This window comes from Periplaneta americana, chromosome 10 (assembly GCF_040183065.1).
Source record: "Periplaneta americana isolate PAMFEO1 chromosome 10, P.americana_PAMFEO1_priV1, whole genome shotgun sequence".
NCBI classification, from domain to species: Eukaryota; Metazoa; Arthropoda; class Insecta; order Blattodea; family Blattidae; genus Periplaneta; species Periplaneta americana.
The window spans coordinates 32,119,567-32,144,158 of record NC_091126.1 but is presented as its reverse complement, the minus strand read 5'-3'; the positions used below and the strand labels follow the sequence as shown (position 1 = coordinate 32,144,158).

At 36.7% G+C, this 24,592-nt stretch overlaps 2 protein-coding genes across 6 annotated transcripts in view; one reads left to right on the top strand and one right to left on the bottom strand.

The window, feature by feature from the left end:
• The window catches only part of LOC138707549 (zinc finger protein 70-like), a 32,302-nt gene extending 19,173 nt beyond the window's left edge, over nucleotides 1-13,129 (top strand). For all 5 annotated transcript variants that reach the window (XM_069837098.1, XM_069837099.1, XM_069837100.1 and 2 more), the window contains 2 exons: nucleotides 264-425; nucleotides 11,835-13,129. In XM_069837098.1, coding sequence (XP_069693199.1) covers nucleotides 264-425; nucleotides 11,835-12,809 — 1,137 coding nt within the window. In that variant the 3' untranslated portion in view covers nucleotides 12,810-13,129. The remainder of the gene's footprint in view (nucleotides 1-263; nucleotides 426-11,834) is intronic.
• A 9,430-nt stretch (nucleotides 13,130-22,559) lies between these two features.
• Nucleotides 22,560-24,592, bottom strand: part of LOC138707548 (toll-like receptor 2) — a 40,746-nt gene continuing 38,713 nt past the window's right edge. The window contains exon 8 of the mRNA XM_069837097.1: nucleotides 22,560-22,938. Within this exon, the coding sequence (XP_069693198.1) occupies nucleotides 22,666-22,938 (273 nt within the window). The 3' untranslated portion in view covers nucleotides 22,560-22,665. The remainder of the gene's footprint in view (nucleotides 22,939-24,592) is intronic.

The window sequence follows — 24,592 nt, the reverse complement described above, 5'->3', positions numbered from 1 at the left end:
TAACTCAACAGTTCGACTCGCTCTGTCCCCAGCTCTAATGGAATATCCCTCAGCTACGAGCATAGATATTGTTTTGATTCTTCCTCTTCCCTCTTATGTATGTTTGTGATTAAATTTCTTTCTTATGACGTAACACACAGCTCGCTCACTAGCATAATGAGCAAGGACAAGGGCCAAGATCGTTGAATCGAGCTATATATAAAGCTTGGATCAGAACAGTGGGCAGTAACCACAAGGAGAGTATGTTTATTCATATTTCATAGCAAATGGATATGGACCCTATCATGACTCCTCAAGAAGGACTTCTGTCAAACAGAGTTGTAATAGATAATGTTGACCAGGCAGAAATGGTTGATAAGCAGAGGGAACTTCATGAACATCTGCTTGAACCTGAAGTCATTATAAATGTCAAACAGGAAGCACAGGTATGCAGTAGAAATAGCCATTCATCATTAATGTTGTAGGCCTCCTTATGATGATCTGTCATTTGAATTGCTCCTAGCACTTTCTCTTGCTGACCAATGTTTTAGGTAACATTCCATTTTTTCTCCCCCCTCCCCAGTACATTTTTACTTTTTCATTATGCAAAAGGACAAAGGGAAGAGTATTTCCATGTTATTATTTTTAGTGGGTTATTTTACAATGCTTTATCAACTGTGTGGTTATCTAGCATGCGAATGATATGAAGATGATAATTCCAGTGGGCCTGAATCCGGCACTGCAAGTTACCAAGTATTTGTTCTTAATGGGTTGAGGGAAAACCCCAGAAAAAACCTCAACCAGTTAACTTTTCCCAACCAGATTTTGAACCCGGGCCCACTTGTTTCACAGCCAGCATGCTGTTAATCCACAGCAGTATGCATTTCCGGAAAATTAAATTTTATGGCAAATGGGATGAGGATGCAGATAGAGTTGTGACTCGCTATAAAAAAGAATTGCAATCCATATAAACGACAACTGTCCTGTAATCAATGCCTACAGATTTTCTACAATTCATTGATTCTCGTTCCAAACATACTCCAAATACAACCATATTTTCAATAGCTATCATTCTATTTTGTGATTCTGTATATGAATTTTTTTTATTTCCACTCTCATAGTATATCCGGCATGTCTTGGCTTTTCGAGTCATACCCAGGTCTGAACCTTGCGAATCGGGATTTATCATTCCTGAAAACTCGCACCTGGAACATTTCGTCACACAAAAGAGAAATATCACTGGGACATTTTATCACACAAAAGAAAAATGTCACTGGGACATATTTGTGTGTTTCCTAAGAACTTCACAGGATCTGACTGTTGTACATTTCATTACGCAATTTCTAAGGACACTGGCTGCTGGAGGTCGATTGCGAGGGAGAAACAGTTACGTGCATGCCAGAAACCACACAGGACGTGTCCGGCCGGCCACTGCTTTTTGGGACCTTTGATAATAATAGCTCTGTATATCACCGAATGCATAAATACTGTTCGTGGTTTCCATTTGTGCAAATATAAAAGGATGAACATTTCCAAAAACATGTCTGAAATTTTATATTAATTTCTGATGCAACGATTGATGCCATAGGATCTCATGTGTTAAAATCATCCTTAGCTATAATTAGTAATCATTTGTACCCAACAAACTTTTATTGTAAATGATTTCCTATGTTTTCATATCATATATCTTAATGTTTTCTTTTTCCTTTCAAATTGTCACGCAATTGGTTTTTATGATTATTCTTTATGAATTGATTAGTAGGCCGATCTATTCGAACCCTTATCATGGATAAATATATAATAGGATGCGAAACTTAATGAGTTTCCCGTAACACATACTAGAGGCGCTGTTGTAGAAATTGATCTTGCTGCCATATATTTCTGGGAGGGGCGTTATTACATCTAGCAGCGCACCAAGTAGCGAAAAGAGTAATTACTCCATGCATTTAGCAGCGCACCTGGTGACGAAAATGTTAAACTGTGCAGAAAGTATTCCCTCCCACCCTCATCGATATTCAAAACTAACTCAATTTAAATTAAAACATTTACTGTTTTATTCCTCACAGCATATTCTACTGAAAATTCTTACCGGAGCCAACAGGAAGATAAAAGAGACGATGTGTTTTACACTACCCGATTAAAATATAACCAGACAGAGACAAAAAATAAAGCAAAAGGTTAGATAATTGGGATTGTATTCTTTGGGTATTTATTATACAGCACAATGGAAAAGTGTGCAAGAACTACTTACAATACATTCTACTTTACAATACATTTAACAACACTATTTTTACAACGTTCATAAACATCACTGTTTAACATACACTGCTTATACACACACGTATCACTTTTGTTCACTTATTAGCAAGTTTCAGTCCACCATCTCAGCTCTTCGACTCTCCTGTACAGCAATATCTCGAACATAGATCTCGAACGGATAAATAGAGAACTCTGGGTAATGTACCCAACACGTAGTTCTAATATTCACCACCTACGATGTTAGGCGCTGATCACCTTATTTCAAACCCCCAAATCCAGATGGTGCTGACCGCAGTTTCGCGTCCTATTATATATTTATCCATGCCCTTATTTAGGGCGGCTTTTTTATTAAAAAATTTACCTTAAATATTTCAATGTTAATTTTATATATATTTAGCATGGTAATACTAGGCGTCATTTCATTGATAATTAATCAACACCACCATGTCCATGAAAATAACAGAGCATTCCTATTCATGAAAACGTCCATTTTGATCCCTGCTTTTGGTCAACTTTGCAAGTAACAGTGCCTGACCTTTTAACTATGGTCATTGCACTAATTTGAGGAAGTTCTCAGTATGCAATAATATTGCAACACTGTGTAAGTTGTTAGAGTGTTATGGCTTGCCTGGGGCACATCACTAACTTGTACAGAATTTTTTAGGTTTTTCTTCTGCATAATACAATGTAATTCTTTCAAATATTTATACAAATCAGTGCCCTTTTTCTCCATTTCTTTTACATGTCTACTTTTTCGTTACTGCTCTCTTTTGTTGGTAGTTAATTTAAGGAACCAGAAATGTTTTCCATTACTTCTTTTTATTTTTATCCTATATTTTTAATCTTTATTTGCCATTAAAATTTTTGTGTAATGCAAAGGCGTTTTTTTATCCTTATTATTGAAGTATCAGATTGCACAGAAATCACAGTGTGGCAACCTGGCTCCCAGCCTAGTCACTTGCATACTTCAGTTATGCAGAGAGTGATACATAGTGCAGTGTAAGTAATTCGACACACCATAAATTATTAATCTATAATGTTACTAAATATAAGCAATTAAAACATCATTTACCTAAACAAATTGAGAAAGGAGATGCTGAAATAGTTTGTCTTCTTGTTCGTAACATTTGTTGCACTTGCTTAAGAAGTGGCACATTACTTGCTACAATTACTGTTGCGAAATAGAGGCGATATATTCCTGAATACTAATTTTTCAGTTTTTCCAGGCTTTGTGAATTATTTTTGTATATCATACTTCATATTTTAGAGTTACCCGGGAATAAGTCACAAGGATTTGAGTTGGAGTATGAGAGGGCCAAACATTCTTACTGGCGATTCTATCCTCTATACTCTATGAAGTTCGTCCTTAAAATAGTCAGCTGTATGTGTTTTTGAAGATCCCTGTGGCAAAGGATTCTACAGCAGCATATACAGCTGACTATTCTGTGGATGAATTTTGTAGAGTATTTATGATAGAATTATCAGTAGGAATGTGTGGCCCACTTGATCTCCTGACTAACCCCTTTATTACAAGTGAATTGGGATTTGCAGAAACAGCTCATATCAATAGTGACATATGCTGTTTCTGCAATCCCCGATTCAGTATGAGAAATGTTTGGAACATAAAGACAAGCAGTTTCAGCATCTCCTTTCTTAAATTGTGTAAGTAAATTATGTTTTAACTGCTTATACATATTTAGTTTACATTAATAGTTTGTGATGTGTCGAATTACTGATGACTGCACTGTGTATCACAATAGCATGCTTTCTGCATAACCAGGGTCTGCAAGTGATTTTTAGCTGACAAGCAAACATTCTGGTGGGGGCAGATAAAAAAGTTAAATTTTTTCCTTCCACCATGTTAATAATGTCAAAAAAAAGGTGCTTATACAAATTTTGGCCACTCGACCGCAATTACGAGGCCATCCAGAAAGTGATTTTCCCTGGGGCCGTTTACACAAAAAAGCACAATTGCATGGAAGGATTTATTGAAACAGATACAGAAATTGTTGCTCTATTTGTCAACATATTCTCCACTGGAATTGAGACATTTGTCATACCCTGGGATCAATTTTTGTATCGTTGTGTTGTAGAAGTCAGCCGCCTGGGTTCGGAACTAGCATTTGACAGCCGTTTGCACCTCCCTGTCGATCCCTTGATATGACAAATGTCTCAATTCCAGTGAGGAATATGTTGAAAAATATCTCAACAACTGTGTCTGTTCCAATGAAATTTTGTTTTCTTTCTGTTCTGAACTTATTTTTTTATAGCCTTCGTAATTACGGTCGAGTGACCAAAATTTGTATGAGCACTTCTTTGACATTATTAATATGGTGGAAGAAAAAGATTTAACTTTTTTGTCTGCCCCCATCAGAATGTTTGCTTGTGGGGGCTCGGTTACCATGTAGCAGTTTCTTTGCAATCTGTTCACCCAATATTTTTTAAATTACCTCATTCTCTTTCAACATCAAGGGCCTTTTCTTATAGTAAACAATATTCATAATGAAGACTGGATTAACCATTTTATGCTCGGCTGTTGGATTTTACTTCAGTGTTTAATTCTTTCTGATTTGTAGTTTTGCATTTCTTTTACAGCCAACCTTGTACATAATATTATTGAGTAGTGAACTGTTTCTAGTTCAAATGCTATGAAAACTATGGCCCCTAAAAACAATTTTCGTAATTTTTCAATTGGTATGTAATCATTGATGAAATAAAAATTTCTGCCAGAGTAGGTGTATTTTTAATTAATATCCTTTTGTACAAACCTGATGTTCATGAGTTTTAAACATAAAAAAATTACAATGTAATTAATTTTTGTCTATTGTTGTTAAGTGAATCTTTGCCATGATTTTCAACATTTGCTACAATTTCAGTTTCCCACTCTGTTATTTAAGTCTTTTATTAGTAATACCATGATATTTTTATGAACGTTTGGTACAGGCTTTGTAATGTGACAAAAAATAAAATTAATCAACTTCTATTTCTTCGTCTTCTACTAGTAAATGAACACTTAAAACTCTAATAGCCTGCTTACACCATCACGTCGCATTGCAATAGATTAATGTATTTAAGTGAGAGGCTGCAAAATGATGTGCTATGGCAGGGTGCAATGTGATGTGGCACAATCAGTATTCATCAAAAAGAATAATTTTCGATGGTGGATCAGAAGCAGTTGTCGGGTAGATGCTTGGGTTTTTCCATTTAGGGCTGAATTGTGGAAACAACAACAGTAAGTGTCTTTTTATATAGTCAAACTGTGCATCTCAGTGTCTTAGTTTAAAAATTAAAATGAACTGTGAAAAAGCTCATTAATTTGGTGAAGAAATATCCATTTCTTTATGAAAAAGCAGTAAATACTTTTGCAAATAGTATACGTGATAATTAGGGAGCGGATTTTTATGTGATAAAAAAATTTAAATATATTTATTTTTTATGTACTAAAAAGTACGAAAATATTTGCTAAAATAAAAGAAAAATATTTCTTTTTTTTAAATATGACAAAAATATCTTACTTAGCTTGAAAAAAAATGTTACTAGGTACTCACCAACCACACTTGAGTGCTAGTAGTTGGCCGAGAATTGCAGTGAAGAACAAGGGTCATCTCCAAATTCTCCATCACAAATGCATGCAGATTATCTCTGAACAACGACTTATACTGTGAAAACCATCTTTCCACATCACAGGACACCAGACATGCATATTTAAAGAGAGGAATGTCACAAACACATACACTGTGAATTTCACCTACAGGCACATCCTCCAATACTTGAGCAACTTTACACATTTTTTATATCCACTGTTTTTCCCAAACTCATTCTGGAATTTGTCCCTTAGTAATTGTGCTTCTGAACCTGGTAGCGAGTCTAGTTTAATTTCCATGGCATGCACCTCCCTGTTTCAGACAACAAGTTTTTTAATGTTTCGAGTTTTTTTATGGTGTCACACAAAAAGCTTAAATTTGCTAATAGGAAAGCCAAATCGTTTTTTAAATAACCATCTTTCAGTATATCTTGAAGGATATTGATTGACGAAGCCCAATAACAGGGAATCACAACAAGATATATTGCCTTACTTGATAGACATGAGTGAGAGGCGAGAGATTTGTTTAAATTAAATAATGTTCATACCCAAGCTCTTATCTGTTGTGTTTCACAAACAAAGCATGGAATGAAATCATCTTCAGCAACAATAAACATTCCTAATTATGTGTTGCAAGATCTCTCTTCCTTGTCCATGTTAATTTATTCTCTAATAATATCATCGTTATGCTGCCTAGCAGTTCTCAGAATTTGAGGCGATACTGTTACAAAAATGGATCACGGATACACCATGCAGCGCTTAGAAACACGAAGCAACCAAGAATCCTTAAAAAAAGATAACGCACTTCTGAGTGATATAATTGATTTAGTTTTAAAATACTTAAAAGTTCTTGTAAAAAAATAATTTAAGTAAAAAAACTCCAAGATTTATGTGTTTATGATAGATTTCCTGAAAATATGTGTTTTTATGTGAAATAAAATTCTGGTTTAAACTTGAAACTTAATGTTCGGAATTTTTAACTTTGTTAATTATGTTTTATCATACGCAAAAAGAATATTTAATTACATAGGAATCCACTCCTTAGTGATAATGTCTGGAGGGAAATAAGTAACACACTACAGATGAGAAAATAGTAGGCCTACTAATTTTATTTTGCCTTATGCTGTTCTGAAGAGTTCTGGTTAACGCAATCAAATACATGAGAACAATAAGATATGGTACTAGGTATCTTCACAGGATAGATTGTCGGCTGAATGTTGCCCAGTATCTGCACATTCTGAGAGATATAATTTCTTCAGTGCGCCAAATGTATACCATTTTGGTTATTCTTTTCCATCAGTTGGAGGTGCTTCATTTGCCTCCTTGTTAGGCCGATCTCAGCTCCATTGAAAACTTGTGGGCAGAGACAAACCGCATCATTTCCAAAAACTGGCCTGACCCAGCCCCAACTTCTAAAGACAATCTATGGGATGTACTAGATGCCTGGGAAGAGGTAGCTCATTGAATTGAATTGAAAGAGGAGAATTTGGAGGACAAATTTAAAAGGTACGCAAAACGCGTCCTTGCAAGGGGTTCGGGCTGTAAGACACTAAATATGTGAGCTCCATGCCTGTTGGCCACTTGTCTTACTCCGGGTTATGCTGCTCCACTGAAGGAGTTGTAGAAAATTTTGAAGGGGAAAAACCGAAAATGGACGTAACCTCTTAGGTACCACATATGCGAAGGGACGGAAATGTGATCAAAGTGATCACAGGACGGGACAAGGAAGAAATGGCTGGTGTAAATCTGCACATTGAAATGAACTGTGTCATTTCGCAGTGCAGGAAGTGTCGAGAAGACTTGTTTGTTTGCCGTTAGGATGGCAGGTGTTATCTTGCACATTGAAAGAGGCTTTGCCATTTCGCAGTGCAAGTGGAGTCGTGAAGACTCTGTCATCCGTTGTTCGATGACAAGGCAGGTGAAGGCCGTCAGAAGAAGTGCCGTGAAATCTGAATCTGCAATTTGAAAGGTTCCTGTCCTTTCACTTTGCGGCTAAATGAGTGACCTCGTACATTTAATAGGCAATTTATAGGTTCTGAACTAGGGCATTACGTCGTTGCTAGAAAAGGGGGAATATATATGGGAAAGGGTATATAGGTCTGTGGCCCATTTCTTTTAGGGCTCATCCCAACATTTGTCTTATGCCTTAGGAAAACCACGGAATACCTTAGGCAGGATGAGTTGTCTCATATAAGAGTTGTTGAATCGTCTAAATTTAGAGACCAGCCATTTGGCTTTATGGTGACTCAATTACGAAGAGAAGAAGATTTAATTATAATTAATTTAGAGTAATTAAAGGGTCATGGGGATATGAGTGCAGGTCCGTGGCCCATTTCTTTTAGGGCTCATCCCGACATTTGTCTTAGCGCCTTAGGAAAACCACGGATAAACCTTAGGCAGGATGAGGTAGCTCATGGTGAATGCTATGCAGCTGGTATTGTCAGATCCCTGCCTGGAGGATGAGGATGGTTGTAGGGAATGGACATGATATTAAACTGTAGCCCAATATGGTGCCCAGTCAAACAGTTCTTTCCAGGACCACCTAAACCACGCCTATCAAACTCGTGCTCCCAAGGCACGAACGAATACAGAGGAGGTAGTTACTAGTCTGCTGACTGCTTCATGTCCCTTGCAATGACTCAACATAGATGTCGTAGTTAAAAGATAGAGCCAGGCATTTGAACGTAAACAGAGCTGTTGGACTAGTAACAGTGGCAGCTGGTACTGTGCATATACTTTGCACCCCGATTTTAGTATATACTTTTTACTGTAATAAGTTTATCATCATCCTCGTCCTTCTCAGTAGGCCTATTGGTCCGTAAAATGTATATGATAGAAATCATTGCTGTGCTGCCACTTTGGAACACAATGGTAATTAAAAAGTAGGTTTATATGCTTATTACAATAATGTTTTAGTAAACATTAAAACAGTATACCAGTACGTATCCATTTCAAGAAGCTAACATTTTTCAATTTCTTCTGCCTCCTTTTTGACATACAATAGTAAACATGATTGATGAGATACTAACTTTCATGAACGTGGTAAGAATATGGCGTACCCAAATCGAAGGTGGTGATCTATGCAGTTTTCAAAATCTACAATTAGCTTCCTCTATGGTCAAAGTGAACTACGACTGAAGTACAGAGATGTACTAGACGATCTGCTTTGTGTGTTTGTTACTGCTAAAATACCTAATGAAGAAGTGTACACTGTTTACTTGATGCCAATTTTTGTTGTCTACGTCTACATCTTCAAATTAATGAAAAGTACAAAATGAAGTATTTTAACTGTTCAATAGAATGAGTATCAAAATTAACCAGACTTATTTGAACACTGTTATAAATAATAGAATTTAATTAAGAACTTAATATTCAGTGAACTAACAACAGACAACCACTTAGATATTAGAAATATTCACATTTGAACGACAGTAAGTTCTCAAACATATTTATATGTTAGCTGTTTTCACACAAAATGTAAACAACATCGTGTGAAACATTGTGGATGTAAGAGAGTTATAGGCACAGTACACATATATGGAGTGTAAATGTCTAGCTTTTACCTGTGATTGTTGGTTGTCAATAGCTATAACTATAGCTGAGCAACCTAGCCAGTCTGTTTTCGTTTATGTTTTTTAACTAATCACGGGGGATTAGAATTCCATCATTCACCCAAGCATCCCTATCTACTGGGCAATGCATCAAAGGTTGTAGTTCTTTCAGCTGCCATCCTTGGTGTACCCGGGCCAGGTCGATGGCATTTAAGTGTGCTTAAATGCGACAGGCTCATGTCAGTAGATTTACTGGCATGTAAAAGAACTCGTGCGGGACAAAATTTCGGCACATCCGGCGACGCTGATATAACCTCTGCAGTTGTGAGTGTCGTTAAATAAATCATAATATTATCCTTGGTGCACTGTAGGAAACAAACTATGTAACACTGAATGGTGATGATTTAATGGAACAGAGGTGGAATGCTGATAGGGGAAACGTAAACATACCGTGAAAATCTGACACCAGACATTGTTTTTGTCCACCACAATTTCCAGTTGGCTCCACCAGGATTCGGATCCCTGGTTACCAGTGTGGAAAGTCAATACTCTAGCTGTTAAGCTAATGGTGCGTCTTCTGTTTGTGGGGTGGTTGAGGCTTATTGTTCAGTCAGTATCTTGATTAGTTTTAACCCTTCCGTGGCCTCTACAAGCTTGGTGGTTTGCATATGCTTAAAGATATGACAAGCTGCGAAATTCATTATCTCCTTTCCTGTATTATAGGATGCCATCTTAGTTGTTATTTAGGATCCCCACATTTACTGTTGTTATTCTGATCTCAAGTAATGTTGTAGTATGATGATTACAAACATAAATTTTACCTAAGATATTAATGGCTGCTATCGATATATTTGATTTAAAGTACCTAACATATATGTTCAGATAATTTATTTTCATAAGTAATGTTGTTTTAAAGTTATGTGGATAATTATTTTGTTTTTTACTTTTTTTATAACACTAAAGTTCAAGATTTCGACACTTTTTAACTAATGGTGGGCGTCACTCTCTCAAGCATTCCTGTCTAGTGGCTGATGCCAATGTGCCAAAACATGTAGTTTTTGAGCTTTCGTGAAAGTGTTGCCCTTAGTGCACCATAGGAGACAAACTATGTAACACGTATGATGATAATGATTATTATTAATGGAGCAATGATGGAATGCTGGTAGGGGAAACGGAAGTACCCTCAGAAACCTACCATCATCTTTGTCCACCACAAATTTCAGGTGAATTCACCAGAACTGGAACCTGGTTTATCAGTGTGGAAAGTCGATGCTCTAGTTGTTCGCCTAATGGTACACCATTTCCACACAGTAGCTGCTGCAAAAACAACAGGAGTTTTACTTTGATTTCTTTGTAATAGAAAGTTCTTTACAAATGCCACCAGCTGCTGTGTTTCACACAGCCACTGCCTTCTGAAAATATGAGTCAGTAAATTGCGACCTGCTTCCAGATTGAAAAAAAAAAAAAGCATATTTAACTGCATTTACAATAAGACTCTTGAAATGATGACCATCTGTCTGTAGGCATGGTTCGTAACTTTGGAATGTGTTGTGTAGTATCAGTTGAGTTCTTCATGTTAAATGTTAATTTATTTTGTTTAAGGAATTTTATGCCTTCTACTAATCTAACTTTTTCATACTCCCATCTGTTGTGCTGAATGGCATAACATTTTTTAAGAATTAGCCCCTAATCAAGCAATGCTTTCGTGTATCTTTTCCTTAGTTAAAACGCTTTTTTTCGGTTATTTGACGTAGACTGAATCGCACAAAATTTCGTCACTAATCAGTGTATTATTGTTTTGTCAGGAACTGAAGAATCCAGACCTTCCAATGGAATTCTCTGCAACATTTTGCTCCACGAAGATCGGTTGAAAATGTCTCGCACATAACAAAAATCTGTTCTTCAAGGCCGTAACTCTTTTTCACAGGACTGCTCAAATTGCATTTTTTTGGTCTCCTGAACAGTACTAACATCTGCCTAACATCTGTTGATGCGACAACCAATAAAAATGGAATGCCAGGGGAGAGAGGCTTTGGCTGCAGACACATTTTCTCTAGCACTGTGGCATTTGTAAAGACATTCCCAGTGACTAAAATGGAGGAGAAAATAAATTATAATAAAGCTTTCAGTTGATTCTAATACAGTGCCAGCTTGTGTTGTTCTTCCTGCTTCTCACCCAATTATAATTTTGTGTTGCATAATTGCACCCAATTATAATTTTGTGTTGCATAATTGATCTAACAGACATAACCTCACAACCTTAATGACTGGAATACATGTACCAGTAACTCATTTCAATTGATTTTCTTTCTCTGGAAATGGAACAGAGAAAATGTTCTTAAATTGAGTCAGTCCTCCTTGATGCAGTACAATGGCTGAAAATCTTTGCACTATTCAAAGTTCACGAAAATTCTAACCCCATAAAATGTCATGTTCATTAATATTTCTGTATTCCTGGACAGGTTGTGTCAGAAGAGCCTGTTCAGGGACCAGTAAACAGTGCTGCTGAAAGTGGCAAGAACACACATAGTAACGAAGCTACAAAGAAAAAGAAGAAAAAGTCAAAGTTGCCTCTTGAGAAAAACTATGTATGTACAGTGTGTAACAAAGCATTTGCTTTGCCGTATTTGCTTAGGAAACATAACACGATACACTCGGGAGTGAAACCTTATGAATGCGCCGTTTGCAAGAAACATTTTCTTCAGAAGGCGCATCTGGATCGGCACCAAGTGGTGCATACTGGTGAGCGACATCATTGCAGCGTGTGCAGCAAGTCCTTCTCGCAGCTCAGCACCATGCACCAGCACATGCGTCTTCACACTGGCGAACAGGTTCACCAGTGTCCGGACTGTCACAAGTTCTTTCCTGTTAAAGCAAAACTTGATCAACACTCAATCGTGCACACAGGTCAGAAGATCTACCAGTGCACTTTGTGCAAGAAATTGTTCAAGTACAAAGTAGCCCTCGATCGCCATATCAAGATGCACAATAGGGACGGCCATTTATGTTCCATTTGCAACAAAGTGTTTGCTACGCAGAGTCACCTGGAACGCCATGTTAGGGTCCACACAGGGGAAAAGCCATTCAATTGTGAGATTTGTGGCAGGGCCTTCAGTAGCAAGTATAATTATCAGCAACATCTTGTAGTTCACAGTGGTGAGAAACCTTTTATTTGTAATGTATGTAATAAAGCATACACAAAGAGAAGTAAGCTAAAAAATCATATTCATGTTCATCATACTGAAAAAATTTATGCGTGTCCATTTTGTCAACAAAAATTTCCTTCCCAGTTATCACTCGAGAGGCATGTACTATTTCTACATAATTTAGGAGATCCTGCAAAGTTCAGGAATTCATCACCATGTGCAGAAGAGAGCCCCTTAGAAAGTAGTGGTCTGATGAATTATAATAGAGCAAATGATGGAAAACCCACGTAATATATCGTTTGTAACTTTTATTTAACATTTCTTTAATGAGATATAAATGACACTTTAAAATATGTTGCAGTTTGTTTCCACAGAAGTGTTGTAATATTGGTTCACAGTTAACAAATTCTGTACTTTTCTCATTTTGATATATATTCAAAGACAAATCATACAAGCTCAGTTAAATGAGTAATTCAAATAAATTGCGCATAATAAATATAATAGCATGCATAATACAAAACTCTATTAAGGTACACACCATCCGTTGACCTGAATAACAAAAAATAAGAATTAACTTTGAACTGATACAGATTTTAAATGTTTTTTTTTTTTCTTTTTGAAGGATATACAATGCTGTGTCCATTATTAATCGAAATAATTCTCTTTAGAAATTCATATAAATTAAATTCATTTTAAATGTGCTTGGCAATCATTTTTTCAGGAATTAAACAAATTTGTACTAATAGCTCATTCAATAAATACCTCAAGTAGAAATAAATCTTATATTATAAAAGAACAAAATATTTATTTTGAGTATTGTACCAGAATGTGAATAAACTTTATAATTGCCATGCTCTTGAAACAATTTTGGATGAATAGGTAGGTTCTAATTTAAATGGTGTGAGAAGAATAGCAAAGACAGTCAAAGTGCTCTTTTCCGATGCCCTGAGTTAGTGGGTATCGAGAGACACCTTTGAAGAATGAGTGGTTGGAATTGAGAGAATCTATCACCTAACGTGGGATTGAATGTCACCTTGATAGAGCACTGGCTTATATGACTGCGAACCTGGGTTTGAATCCCAGTCAGTGGCGGTTCCTTGGGGGAGGGAAGGGAGGAACGTCCTCACATTTTTCTTCTTTTGAAAGTAAATACCAAATGAAATATATGCCTTGAAATTCGAGAAAGATTCGATAATTTTTAAGTTCACAGCTATAAGAAAACCTCGGTTAATCGAGTTTTAAACGACGCACACTCATGTGCTGCTAGAAAACTGTGAGAAGGATGCGAGATTGTTTGTGTGGAGGAAAGTCAATCCATTCCTCCTTTACTGCAGTTAACACACATAGACAACAGCATGCTAGCGGCCAGAGAAAGAAGCAGAGTTTTAAAGTAAGTAAATGAACGGATAGGGAGGAGATCCTCCTCTGAATCAGCGCATGGGCGGGAAATAGAAACCGACTGGTCTTGCAGCAAGCTCGCTACCGCTGCCATCTAACGATGCTGCATTCAACCAGACTATAACATGTCATCTAGGAGGAGACACAATAAAAACAGTTTTAACGCAAAGCTATGAAAGATACCATATAAACTTTTTTTTAAATTATAAATCAAAATATATTATTCATTCCAATTGATATAAGCGATATTCATGGTTTGAAACTTTCGAGGATATCTGAAAGTTGAAGTTGGATTTGTATAAAACAAAGAGGAAGTAGTTTTAAGTTAGTATCGCAGATCTTTTTGGCCTCTGAAATTCACTTCCATTCATTGTCTACTAGACAGGACAACAGCCAAGTTGCCAGTTTTGTACAAATATATTTGAAATTGAAGGTACTGCAAACTACATTATTTTTAACATAAAAAAATTAATCGGCTACCGGCAGCTTTGAACAATAATGGTAGTATGACATTACAAGAGCTGATATTCTTCAAAAGCATATGATACTGAACTTGTAAAATGTACATGTGGCAACACAGACCACGTGGGTGGGTGCAGTGTTCTCGCTTTCCTAACAGATTATTTCTCATTCCCATTTCCGTAAAACGGTTCCGGTTATGTGTTAGTAGCTGGTCTCTTCCAACACCTGTGATGCTGTAGTGTGCGTGAAAAATGCTGCGAGGTTGTAAATTTCCTTGTAATTGTTAATTTGTGCAATTATTCAACAATGAATGGAAGTGAAAATATGTAAACTCAGTTTACAAAAACAGATTATTGCTATACAAAATGGAAGGCCAACCCTAACACTACCTGTTCTTACATGTATGCATGTAGGCTAATTTGTAGCTTGTTTCTCTCAAGAAGGTGTCATTTTGCGCTGTTAACTTCTTTCCTCCTCTTAAGAAATATGCAGGAGCCGCCACTGATCCCAGTGATGGCTGAGTCGCATTTATGGTGGACAAAACCAAGGTTTCTGAGGGCTTTTTCGGGGTTCTCCAGTTTCCCTCCATCATTCCACTCTCGCTCTCAATTTCAGTAGGCTTATACATAATGATCATTACAATAGCACTAATGAAAAGTGGTGTCAACATAATGTATTATGACTGATACAGATGGCACCAGTCTGTGGTGTAGTACATTTTCAGACAGGTGAAAGGGTACTCTAGTGGGACTTCACTGAAACCTTAAGTGTATATGTCTGAATTGACAGGTGGTACAATATAGCTGAGAAACGATATCTACGAAGAAGGTGGCCATTTGGATTCCATTCAACAAATGCTCGTAAGTAAAGGTTTTGGTAAGGTACAATAAGCCCATATGAGGCTGTGGTGCTAGCCTGCGAGTCCCTTCTCCATACAAAAGAATAAGAAGTGTAATTTATGCATTCAGGACTTAATTAATTACATTGAGAGACAATACTGATTTGAAATTACACGTGATACATTAAATATTGTAGCTATTTAAACATCCATCCAATATATGGTGTGCTGTATAGAAAGACATGTCATAAATTGTAAGTTTTGACTAGAGCAAAAGTAAAGTGTGGAATGAGGACCAATATTATATATATATATATATATATATATATATAAAAATTGGTTACTTTACGGTGCTTTATCAACTGCTATGGTTATCTAACATCTGAATGAGATGAAGGTGATAATGCCAGTGAAATGAGTCCAGGGTCCAATGCCGAAAATTACCCAGCATTTGCTATTAATGGGTTGAAGCAAAACCCTGGAAAAAACCTCAACCAGGTAACTTGTCCCAACCAGGATTTCAACTCGGGCCCACTCATTTCACGGTCAGGCATGCCAACTGTTACTCCATGGTGGACGTCATTATGATGGGCTGAAACTCTGATGCTCTACATCGTTATGGAAGAGGATAGACATATGCTCTTTATTCCATCTGAAGAAGTACATTTCTTTTATTCAAATGGAGATCTGACTTACGCCCTTTTTACCGCGCACCATAGAAATAATATTTGTGGAGAATTATGAAATCAGTGTTTCATATCTTGTGGTATAGGTCTAAACATGAAGAAATGGAAAAGTAGTGCTGCTATTTCTGAATATTGATCTTAGTGTGGAATGGAATTTACGGGATGGGGACAGTATGACCTGGCACTGCGACCTGTTACGATCTATTGCAGTAACCCTCAGGCTAGGCGCATTCCCATACCCACACCAGCTGACTACTAAGGTTTGTTGTGTACCCAGGTTTCGAGTAGGCCACCTCCCTCGTCCCTAGGCCAGCCCCCCCCCCCCCCCATGCGTTGCCAACCAGCGATTGGGGAATGCTATGGAATGATGACGAAATGGAGAAATGGTGATGTAGATGCATAATATAGGGTAAAACAGTAGAACCCTGAGGAAAACCCCAACTGCAACCTTGTCCACCACAAGAGTCACTATGGATTTTTCAATGAAAAATTCCAGACTTGACTGGGACTCGAACCCGGGCCACTTGCGTGACAGGCTGAAGGTCTGACCACTCAACCACTGCAGGAGTGTTGATCTAAGTGTAATAAATCTTATTTTGTCAGAGATTATAAAGAACAGGCAGAGAATTGATGACAAGTATTGAAAAAGTGCCAGTCCGGTATGGCCAAGAATGTGTTAAAAATCACGAACATATAGAAATTGGAAAAAATACATTGTTATTAGCGAGAAAGAAAATTTTCTAAATTACAGAAATAGATTATTGAATTATTAGTAAATAAAAGTTTTTCGAAAAATGAATTTAGAAAATTACTGGTAAGTTAATATATTAAAAGTGCTAACCAATATGACAGCATCATGGAAGGCAATGAAATTAATAATGTTGTGGGAGGTTAAAAAATATGTTAATAGATGAAGGAAAATGGATTAATCATTTTAGTAAGTTAATGATGAATAAGATGATTGAATTAGACAAGGACTTTTGAACAAAAAAAAACAGAGAATACCGGTATTAAAGGAGATGAACAAGAAATCAGTAGAAGTATATACAATGCTGGAAAGAATTGGATACTAGTATACAGCGGCGACTCGTCCATAAGAGCTGCGGAGCTGCAGCACTCCCTACTTTGACAGGAAAATAATATTTATTTTAATTCGTAGAATTGTTACAACTTTTATTGGTAAATTGCTTTATATTTCATCTGGCCGGGAATATGTACTATTATCTTATGCACAATCTTTTTGCGCGTCGACTGTATTGGAATTGACACTGCATTCAAAGTCGTCCTGGGATCTGCAGTGTGGGTAGCTCATAGAGAGTGTGTCTTGCACTGTCAGGAGGTAGAGAGGTGAAGGGAAGCAGAGGGAAACTGCCACTGTTTAAAACCCATATTTCGCTGCAGTGGCTTGCAGAGCCAGGCCATAAGGGAAGATCTTTCCTCCACTCCCACAACACTATTGTAATACTATATCAAATGGATTCTCTATTCCCTTGAAACTTAATGACAACATTTTTATTTTCTCTTCACATACTTATTGTTGTAGAATCTTATCGAGTTAATATAACGAAATTAATATTCTTTTTTGCCTTATTATTACGTATATATCCAGCCTCCAGTAGAACCTTAGGATTTGCCTTAACTCAAAATGATTGCACGAGTAGAATCCTTTTCATATAGCACGTAAAATACGAAAGAGACTTCTTTTCCAGTTTTAGAACATTGTTGACCATCAGTATATCTGAGTGTTGCTTTGGTGTGACGTCTTAGTACCGTAACTTAACCAGTGCAAATGTGCAAGCATGAGTGTGTGTGAATTACAGAATATTAATTTTATTTTTCTCAACTTTCCCTCGCGGAGAGGATTGATGTAATGAAGTGAAATCACAGGGTCGTCCATTACCCGACTTAAATCTTACTCAAGCTTCATCCAGCCGAAATAGTGCATATATGTAAGGAAGTATAACAATGAAATTTACGCTAAGCATTTGTGGTTACGTGGATGTGAACAAAAAAAATTCTGTATTTTGTTTTCCCTGCCTCCTCTTCGCTGGTGATACTGCATAGACTAGGAGTGGTGTGACAGATTTAGGACATTTGCCCCTAAAAATTAAAAAGCACGAATCTTCGCAATCTCACTGAAAAATGTTGTTTCATTGGCTATGCTAGGAAAAACTAATATTGCTGCGCAACTAAGTGAAATGAACAGAACAAATATTCTCAAACATAATCAAGAAATACAAAAAATCGTGAAATTATTTTTAAAAATATTGATTGTATCAAATTTTGTGGCCAATATGAACTTCCCCTTAGGGGACATGGTGAAAAAACGATTCCAAGAACTCTGATGTATTTCGTGAGTATTCTAAACGAGTTTCTCAAAAATCATTTGGAACATGCCACTGTTTAAAGGGAATTCTAAAACAATTCAGGATGAACTGGTAGATTGCATGTTGAGTGTCTGATAATTTGAAATTCAGACTGAAATCGATGGTATTTGTTTTTTCAGCGATTATGGCAAGTGATGCCACAGACATCTCCCAACTAAGCCAGGAAGTTTTGATTTTTCGATATGTAGTACATTTATTTTTGTCCTATACTTATTAGTAATGATATCAAGAAGTGAAATTTGTATGTACCAAAATCAACTGCAGCTCCCCCATTCCACAAGTTCACAAGCCGCCACTGCTAGTATACTACTAAAGGAGCAAGAGTGCTATTAAAGATTTTCAACATATTAAGGAATAAAGAGAAGGTTCTGTAGGCATAGAGTACAGCCATATTAATTCCCATTTATAAAGGGAAAAGTGATAGCAAGGATCATAATAACAATAGAGGGATTTCTTTATTATCTTGCCTGGCAAAAATTTATTCTGGCCTGTTATCTAGTAGACTAAGGAATTGGCTATCTAATTATGGAATAATTCGACCTACTGAATTTCAGAGTGGTTTTAAAGTAAGATTTCTTTCACAATTTCCGGGAGCAGGTATCGATATATGAAAGAACTACCTTTAACATTTCTACTATTTAATACGAGAAAAATTCGTACCGGCACCGGGAATCGAACCCAGGACCTCTCAGCTCTGCGCGCTGAGCGCTCTTTCCAACTGAGCCATGCCGGGACACAATCCACGGTGCCGGCCGAACCGCTCTCGTAATGCTTATACGGCCTTACTACCTGCATTTGAGACGATACAAGTCATATATGCAGGAGCGCATATTTAAATGACTTTGTGGCCATATTCAACATCAGTTTGTGACAACTGCTAACACTTAATACATCACATATTCATTTTGTATGAGGTCTCGCCCACCTCATTGGATACTATACTCTCGTATTAAATAGTAATAATACATATTGGCTACTTCGTAGTAGCCGTGTAGTATTCAATGAGGTGGGCGAGACCTCATACAAAATGAATATGTGATGTATTAACTGTTAGCAGTTGTCACAAACTGATGTTGAATATGGCCACAAAGTCATTTAAATATGCGCTCCTGCATATATGACTTGTATCATCCCAAATGCAGGTAGTAAGGCCGTAAAAGCATTACGAGAGGGATAGGATAAAGTTGAATGGGCCGTCAATGCTTATCTGTTATTTGCATTGATGTTACGATTTATTAATCACATGTGATTAATAAATCGTAACATCATTACAAATAACAGATAAGCACTGACGGCCCATTCAACTTTATCCTATTGTATATTGCTTATCAGACAAACTCTTTACAAAATGAAATTACTAAATGAAATTACGAGAGGGGTTCGGCCGACGCCATGGATCGTGTCCCGGCATAGCTCAGTTGGAAAGAGCGCAGAGCTGAGAGGTCCTGGGTTCGATTCCCGGTGCCGGTACGAATGTTTCTCGTATTGAATAGTAATAATACATATTGGCTACTTCATAGTAGCCGTGTAGTATTCAGTGAGGTGGGCGAGACCTCATACAAAATGAATATGTGATGTTTTAACATTTCTGTTAATTTGCCGTAATTTATATTGTTTTTAAACACATTAAAGAATCAAAATACTCATTCTATTTACACACAGTATTCATTTCACTTAAATACTACATAAGGTACTGGTATTTTTCAGAAAAATGAAATTTTTAAGCATGTCTTCTCTAGATCACAATTTTGCAGTAAATTCCTACAGGTCATGTCGAAGTTGGTTAAGGTAGCGAGCAAAGGTCAAAGAGGTTCTAAATTCATTCTGAATTTTTTGGATGTACGCATCATGTTCAGTGAAGAAAAAGTCTTCACTGATGCATTATTTCCAGGAAGACACAGGGATAGTTCAACTCCTGGAATTGTGCACAGTACATTTTATTCAGAAAAAAATTCAGAAACTTCACTCCATTTTGAGCACTGAGTAGCATTTTCTTCATTACAGTCCGCTATTTTCTCTGAAGACTACTATTTCATCAAGCAAGAAATGGAAATATAGTTTTGCACTATGAGAGTTTTCCACACTCTAAAATTGATTTTTTTGTACCATAGCTATAGTTCGTATGAATTTCAATGTGTATAAAATATTAACAAGAGAAGCAGTTTAGTGTTCTTATACAGGATACATTATAATATATACCGGTACATACTCTTTACACTATTACAATTATTAACTGCATTACGTTGATAATACATTGTTATTTAGAAAACAATAAGGATTTATTCAATCCGAATGTGGCTAAGCTTATTACAACAGTCACAACCAAAAACCAAATATTACCATGACAATCCATGGACTTCAATTCATATATATATATCTTGCCTGCTTAGAGTTGAAACTCTTCACTCTTTTGAATGATTAATATGTTTGTGAAATATTATTCCAGGTAGTTATCAGATAGTTTCTTGGTCCTACGATTTTTCGAACCTACTTGTAGCCAAGGGTGGCCCGTCCATAAGAGCTGCGGAGCTGCAGCACTCCCTGCTTTGACAGGAAATTTAAAATAATATTAATTTATTTTAATTTGTAGAAGAATTGTTATAGCTTTTATTGATAAATTGCTTTATATTTCATCTGGCCGGGAATATGTACTATTATCTTATGCATAATCTTTTTGCGCGTCGACTGTATTGGAATTGACACTGCATTCAAAGTTGTCCTGGGATCTGCAGGATGGGACAGCTCGTAAGAGAGTGTGTCTTGCTTGGTCAGGGAGTAGAGAGGTGAAGGGAAGCAGAGGGAAACTGCCGCTGTTTAAAACCCATATTTCGCTGCAGTGGCTTGCAGAGCCAGGCCACAAGGGAAGATCTTTCCTCCTCTCCCACACCGCTATTGTAATGCTACGTCAAATGGAGTCTCTATTCCCTTGAAACTTAATGACAAAATTTTTATTTTCTTTTCACATGCTTATTGTTGTAGAATTTTATCGGTTAATATAACGAAATTAATATTCTCTTTTGCCTTATTATTACGTACATATCCAGCCTCCAGCAGAACCTAATATTTGCCTTAACTCAAAATGATTGCACGAGTAGAATCCTTTTGATATAGCACGTAAAATACGAAAGAGACTTCTTTTCCAGTTTTAGAAAATTGTTGACCATCAGTATATCTGAGTGTTGCTTTGGTGTGACGTCTTAGTACCATAACTTAACCAGTGCAAATTTGCAAGCATGAGTGTGTGTGAATTACAGAATATTAATTTTATTTTTCTCAACTTTCCCTTGTGGAGAAGATTGATGTAATGAAGTGAAATTAAAGGATCGTCCGTTACCTGACTTAAATCTTACTCAAGCTTCATCCAGCCGAAATAGTGCATATACAGTATGTACTGTAAGGAAGTATAACAATGAAATTTACGCTAAGCATTTGTGGTTACGTGGATGTGAACAAAAAAAAAAAATCTGTATTTTGTTTTCCTTGCCTCGTCTTCGGTGGTGATGCTGTATGGACTAGGAGTGGTGGACACATTTAGGACATTTTCCCCTAAAAAGCAAAATGCACGAATCTTCGCAGTCTCACCTGAAAAATGTTTTTTCATCAGCTATGTTAGGCAAAACTAATATTGCTGTGCAATTAAGTGAAAGGAACAGAACAAACATTCTCAAACATAATCAAGAAGTGAGAAAAAAAATCGTGAAATTATTTTAAACAATATTGATTGTGTCAAATTTTGTCCCTTAGGGGACATGATTAAAAAACGATTCGAAGAACCCTGGTGTATTTCGTGGGTTGCTACAGTTCGTGAGTGATCTAAACGAGCCTCTCAAAAATCATTTGGAACATGCCACTGTTGAAAGGTAATTCTAAGACAATTCAGAATGCACTGGTAGATTCCAAGTTGAGTGTCTGCCGATCTGAAATTCAGACTGAAATCGATGGTATTAGTTTTTTTTTTAGTTTTTTTTAATTTTTTTTTTATTTTTTTTTTTTTAGCGACTAGCAAATGATGCCACAGATATCTCCCAACTAAGTCAGGAAGTTTTGGTTTTTCGATATGTAGTGCATTTATTTTTGTCCTATACTTATTAGTAATGGTATCAAGAAGTGAAATTTGTATGTACCAAAATCTACTGCAGCTCTCCCAATCCACAAGTTCACGAGCCACCACTGCTTGTAGCCATTTCTTTTCATTGCGATAATTCCTATAAAATATCCTATCTAGGAAGCTACTTTCAAACTCATTCCCTCCACCAATAATATTAATAAATTATTATTTAGAAAATAATAAAGATTTATTCAATCTGAATATGGCTATTACAACAATCACAACCGAACACAAAACAAAAATATGAAACTATGACAGTTCATGGCCTTCAGTAAATATCAGGTGATGTGATGATGTCAGCATTCTTTTGAGAGAGGCTAACACCAAGAGCAGACCTCAGTCGTTTCCATGCCAGATTTCTCGATGTCTGGTTATTTGGATTTGTATACGGCCACAGTAGGTAAGTTCTGGTTCTCATGAGGAATTGCAAGTAGTTAGGTATTTTATCTTGATCTAGTTGCTCCAGCTGAATCATGATAAGTATGTCTCTGTCCTCTTCTAGCATTGCATAGTTTGTCAACTCTAACTCCCATCGGCACCACTAAAATTATAAAATGTATGACATATTACAGACAGTAACAGTGGAAACAATGTACTTTTGAATTGCATAGATACAGAAATGTTCATGTCCAATTTTAAAGTAAATGAGAGTGGCTGTACTGTAGAAAAGAAATACATGAACACTTTTGAACCTAGTAATATACTTACTTATAAATGGCTTTTAAGGAACCTGGAGGTTCATTTCCACCCTCACATAAGCCCGCTATCAGTCCCTATCCTGAGCAAGATTAATTCATTCCCTACCATCATATCCCACCTCCCTCAAATCGATTTTAATATTATCCTCGCATCTACGCCTTGGCCTCCCCAAAGGTCTTTTCCCCTCAGATCTTCCAACTAACACTATATGCATTCCTAGATTCACCCATACATGCTACATGCCCTGTCCATCACAGACGTCAGGATTTAATGTTCCTAATTATGTTAGATGAAAAATACAATGTGTGCAGTTTTGGGTTTCGCAATAAGCTCTTTTTTTTATGGTGATGGGTTGTTAGCCCTTTGCCCAATCCCTGGAGGACCAAGCCTTATCGGCTGTCTGGGACTGCATATTCAGTATATTAGAATTACATAATATAATCATTATTATTAAAATTTAATAGTATAGACATGTAGTGGCGATTTCGGGACAAAAGTAAGTGATAATTACCAATCAATTTGAAGGAGGGGAAGTTCCATGTGAAGCCAGACAAAAAAAAATTAAGTGTTTATTACCTGTAATAGGCTATATAAATAAAGTGAATACAGAAATTCATTTCTGCACAATGTCAGCTTCCTCTGTGCAATAGTTTTCATTATATTAAATGTTTGACAGCAAAGGACTGAAAGATTTCGTTAAATTTTTGATAAACAGAATTTTCTTTTTTAGCCTAATTTAACAGAACCGTATATATAGCCTACTGGGTTTTGTGTAATAATGATTACCGATGAAAGTAAAATGAATGGCAATGTATTTACATGCTGATATAAATTTATTTCAATTGGATGAGCATTTTTGTACCATGTGATCTTATATGCTTCTCAGTTTGAAAACTTTGCAGTACTACATACTACTATAATAATCCATGGCGCTACAGCCCGTGAAGGGCCTAGACCAACCAGCCAGCTGCTGGCCTCACGCCCACATGTCGAAGCAGAGGTGGACGATCATCCAACCAGAATGGCGGTATCGTGTAGTTAGCACGATGATCCCCCCAGCCGTTATAGCTGGCATTCGTAACCGGATTTCGCTACCTATCGTAGCTCCCCAAGTGCATCACGATGCTGGGTGGGCACCGGTCCCATACACTGGCCGAAATTTCATGAGAAAATTTCTTCTCCCATGAGGACTCGAATGTTTAATGTTGGATTGCATAGAATTGTTCAAAAGATAACCATAAACCCAGGAGGTACAATCATCAATAGAACGGCACAATATATGGCATATGCAGACGATATTGTTATCTTATCACGCAATGTAAGTACAATGGATGAAATACTCAAACAAATAGAAGCTGAAGCAATCAAAGCCAGTCTGGAAATTAACAATGATAAAACTAAATACATGTATAATATGAATAATGACAATTCTAATAAGATTAATTTAAATGATACTGATTTTGATAGAGTTTCCTGTTTTAAGTATCTGGGTTCCA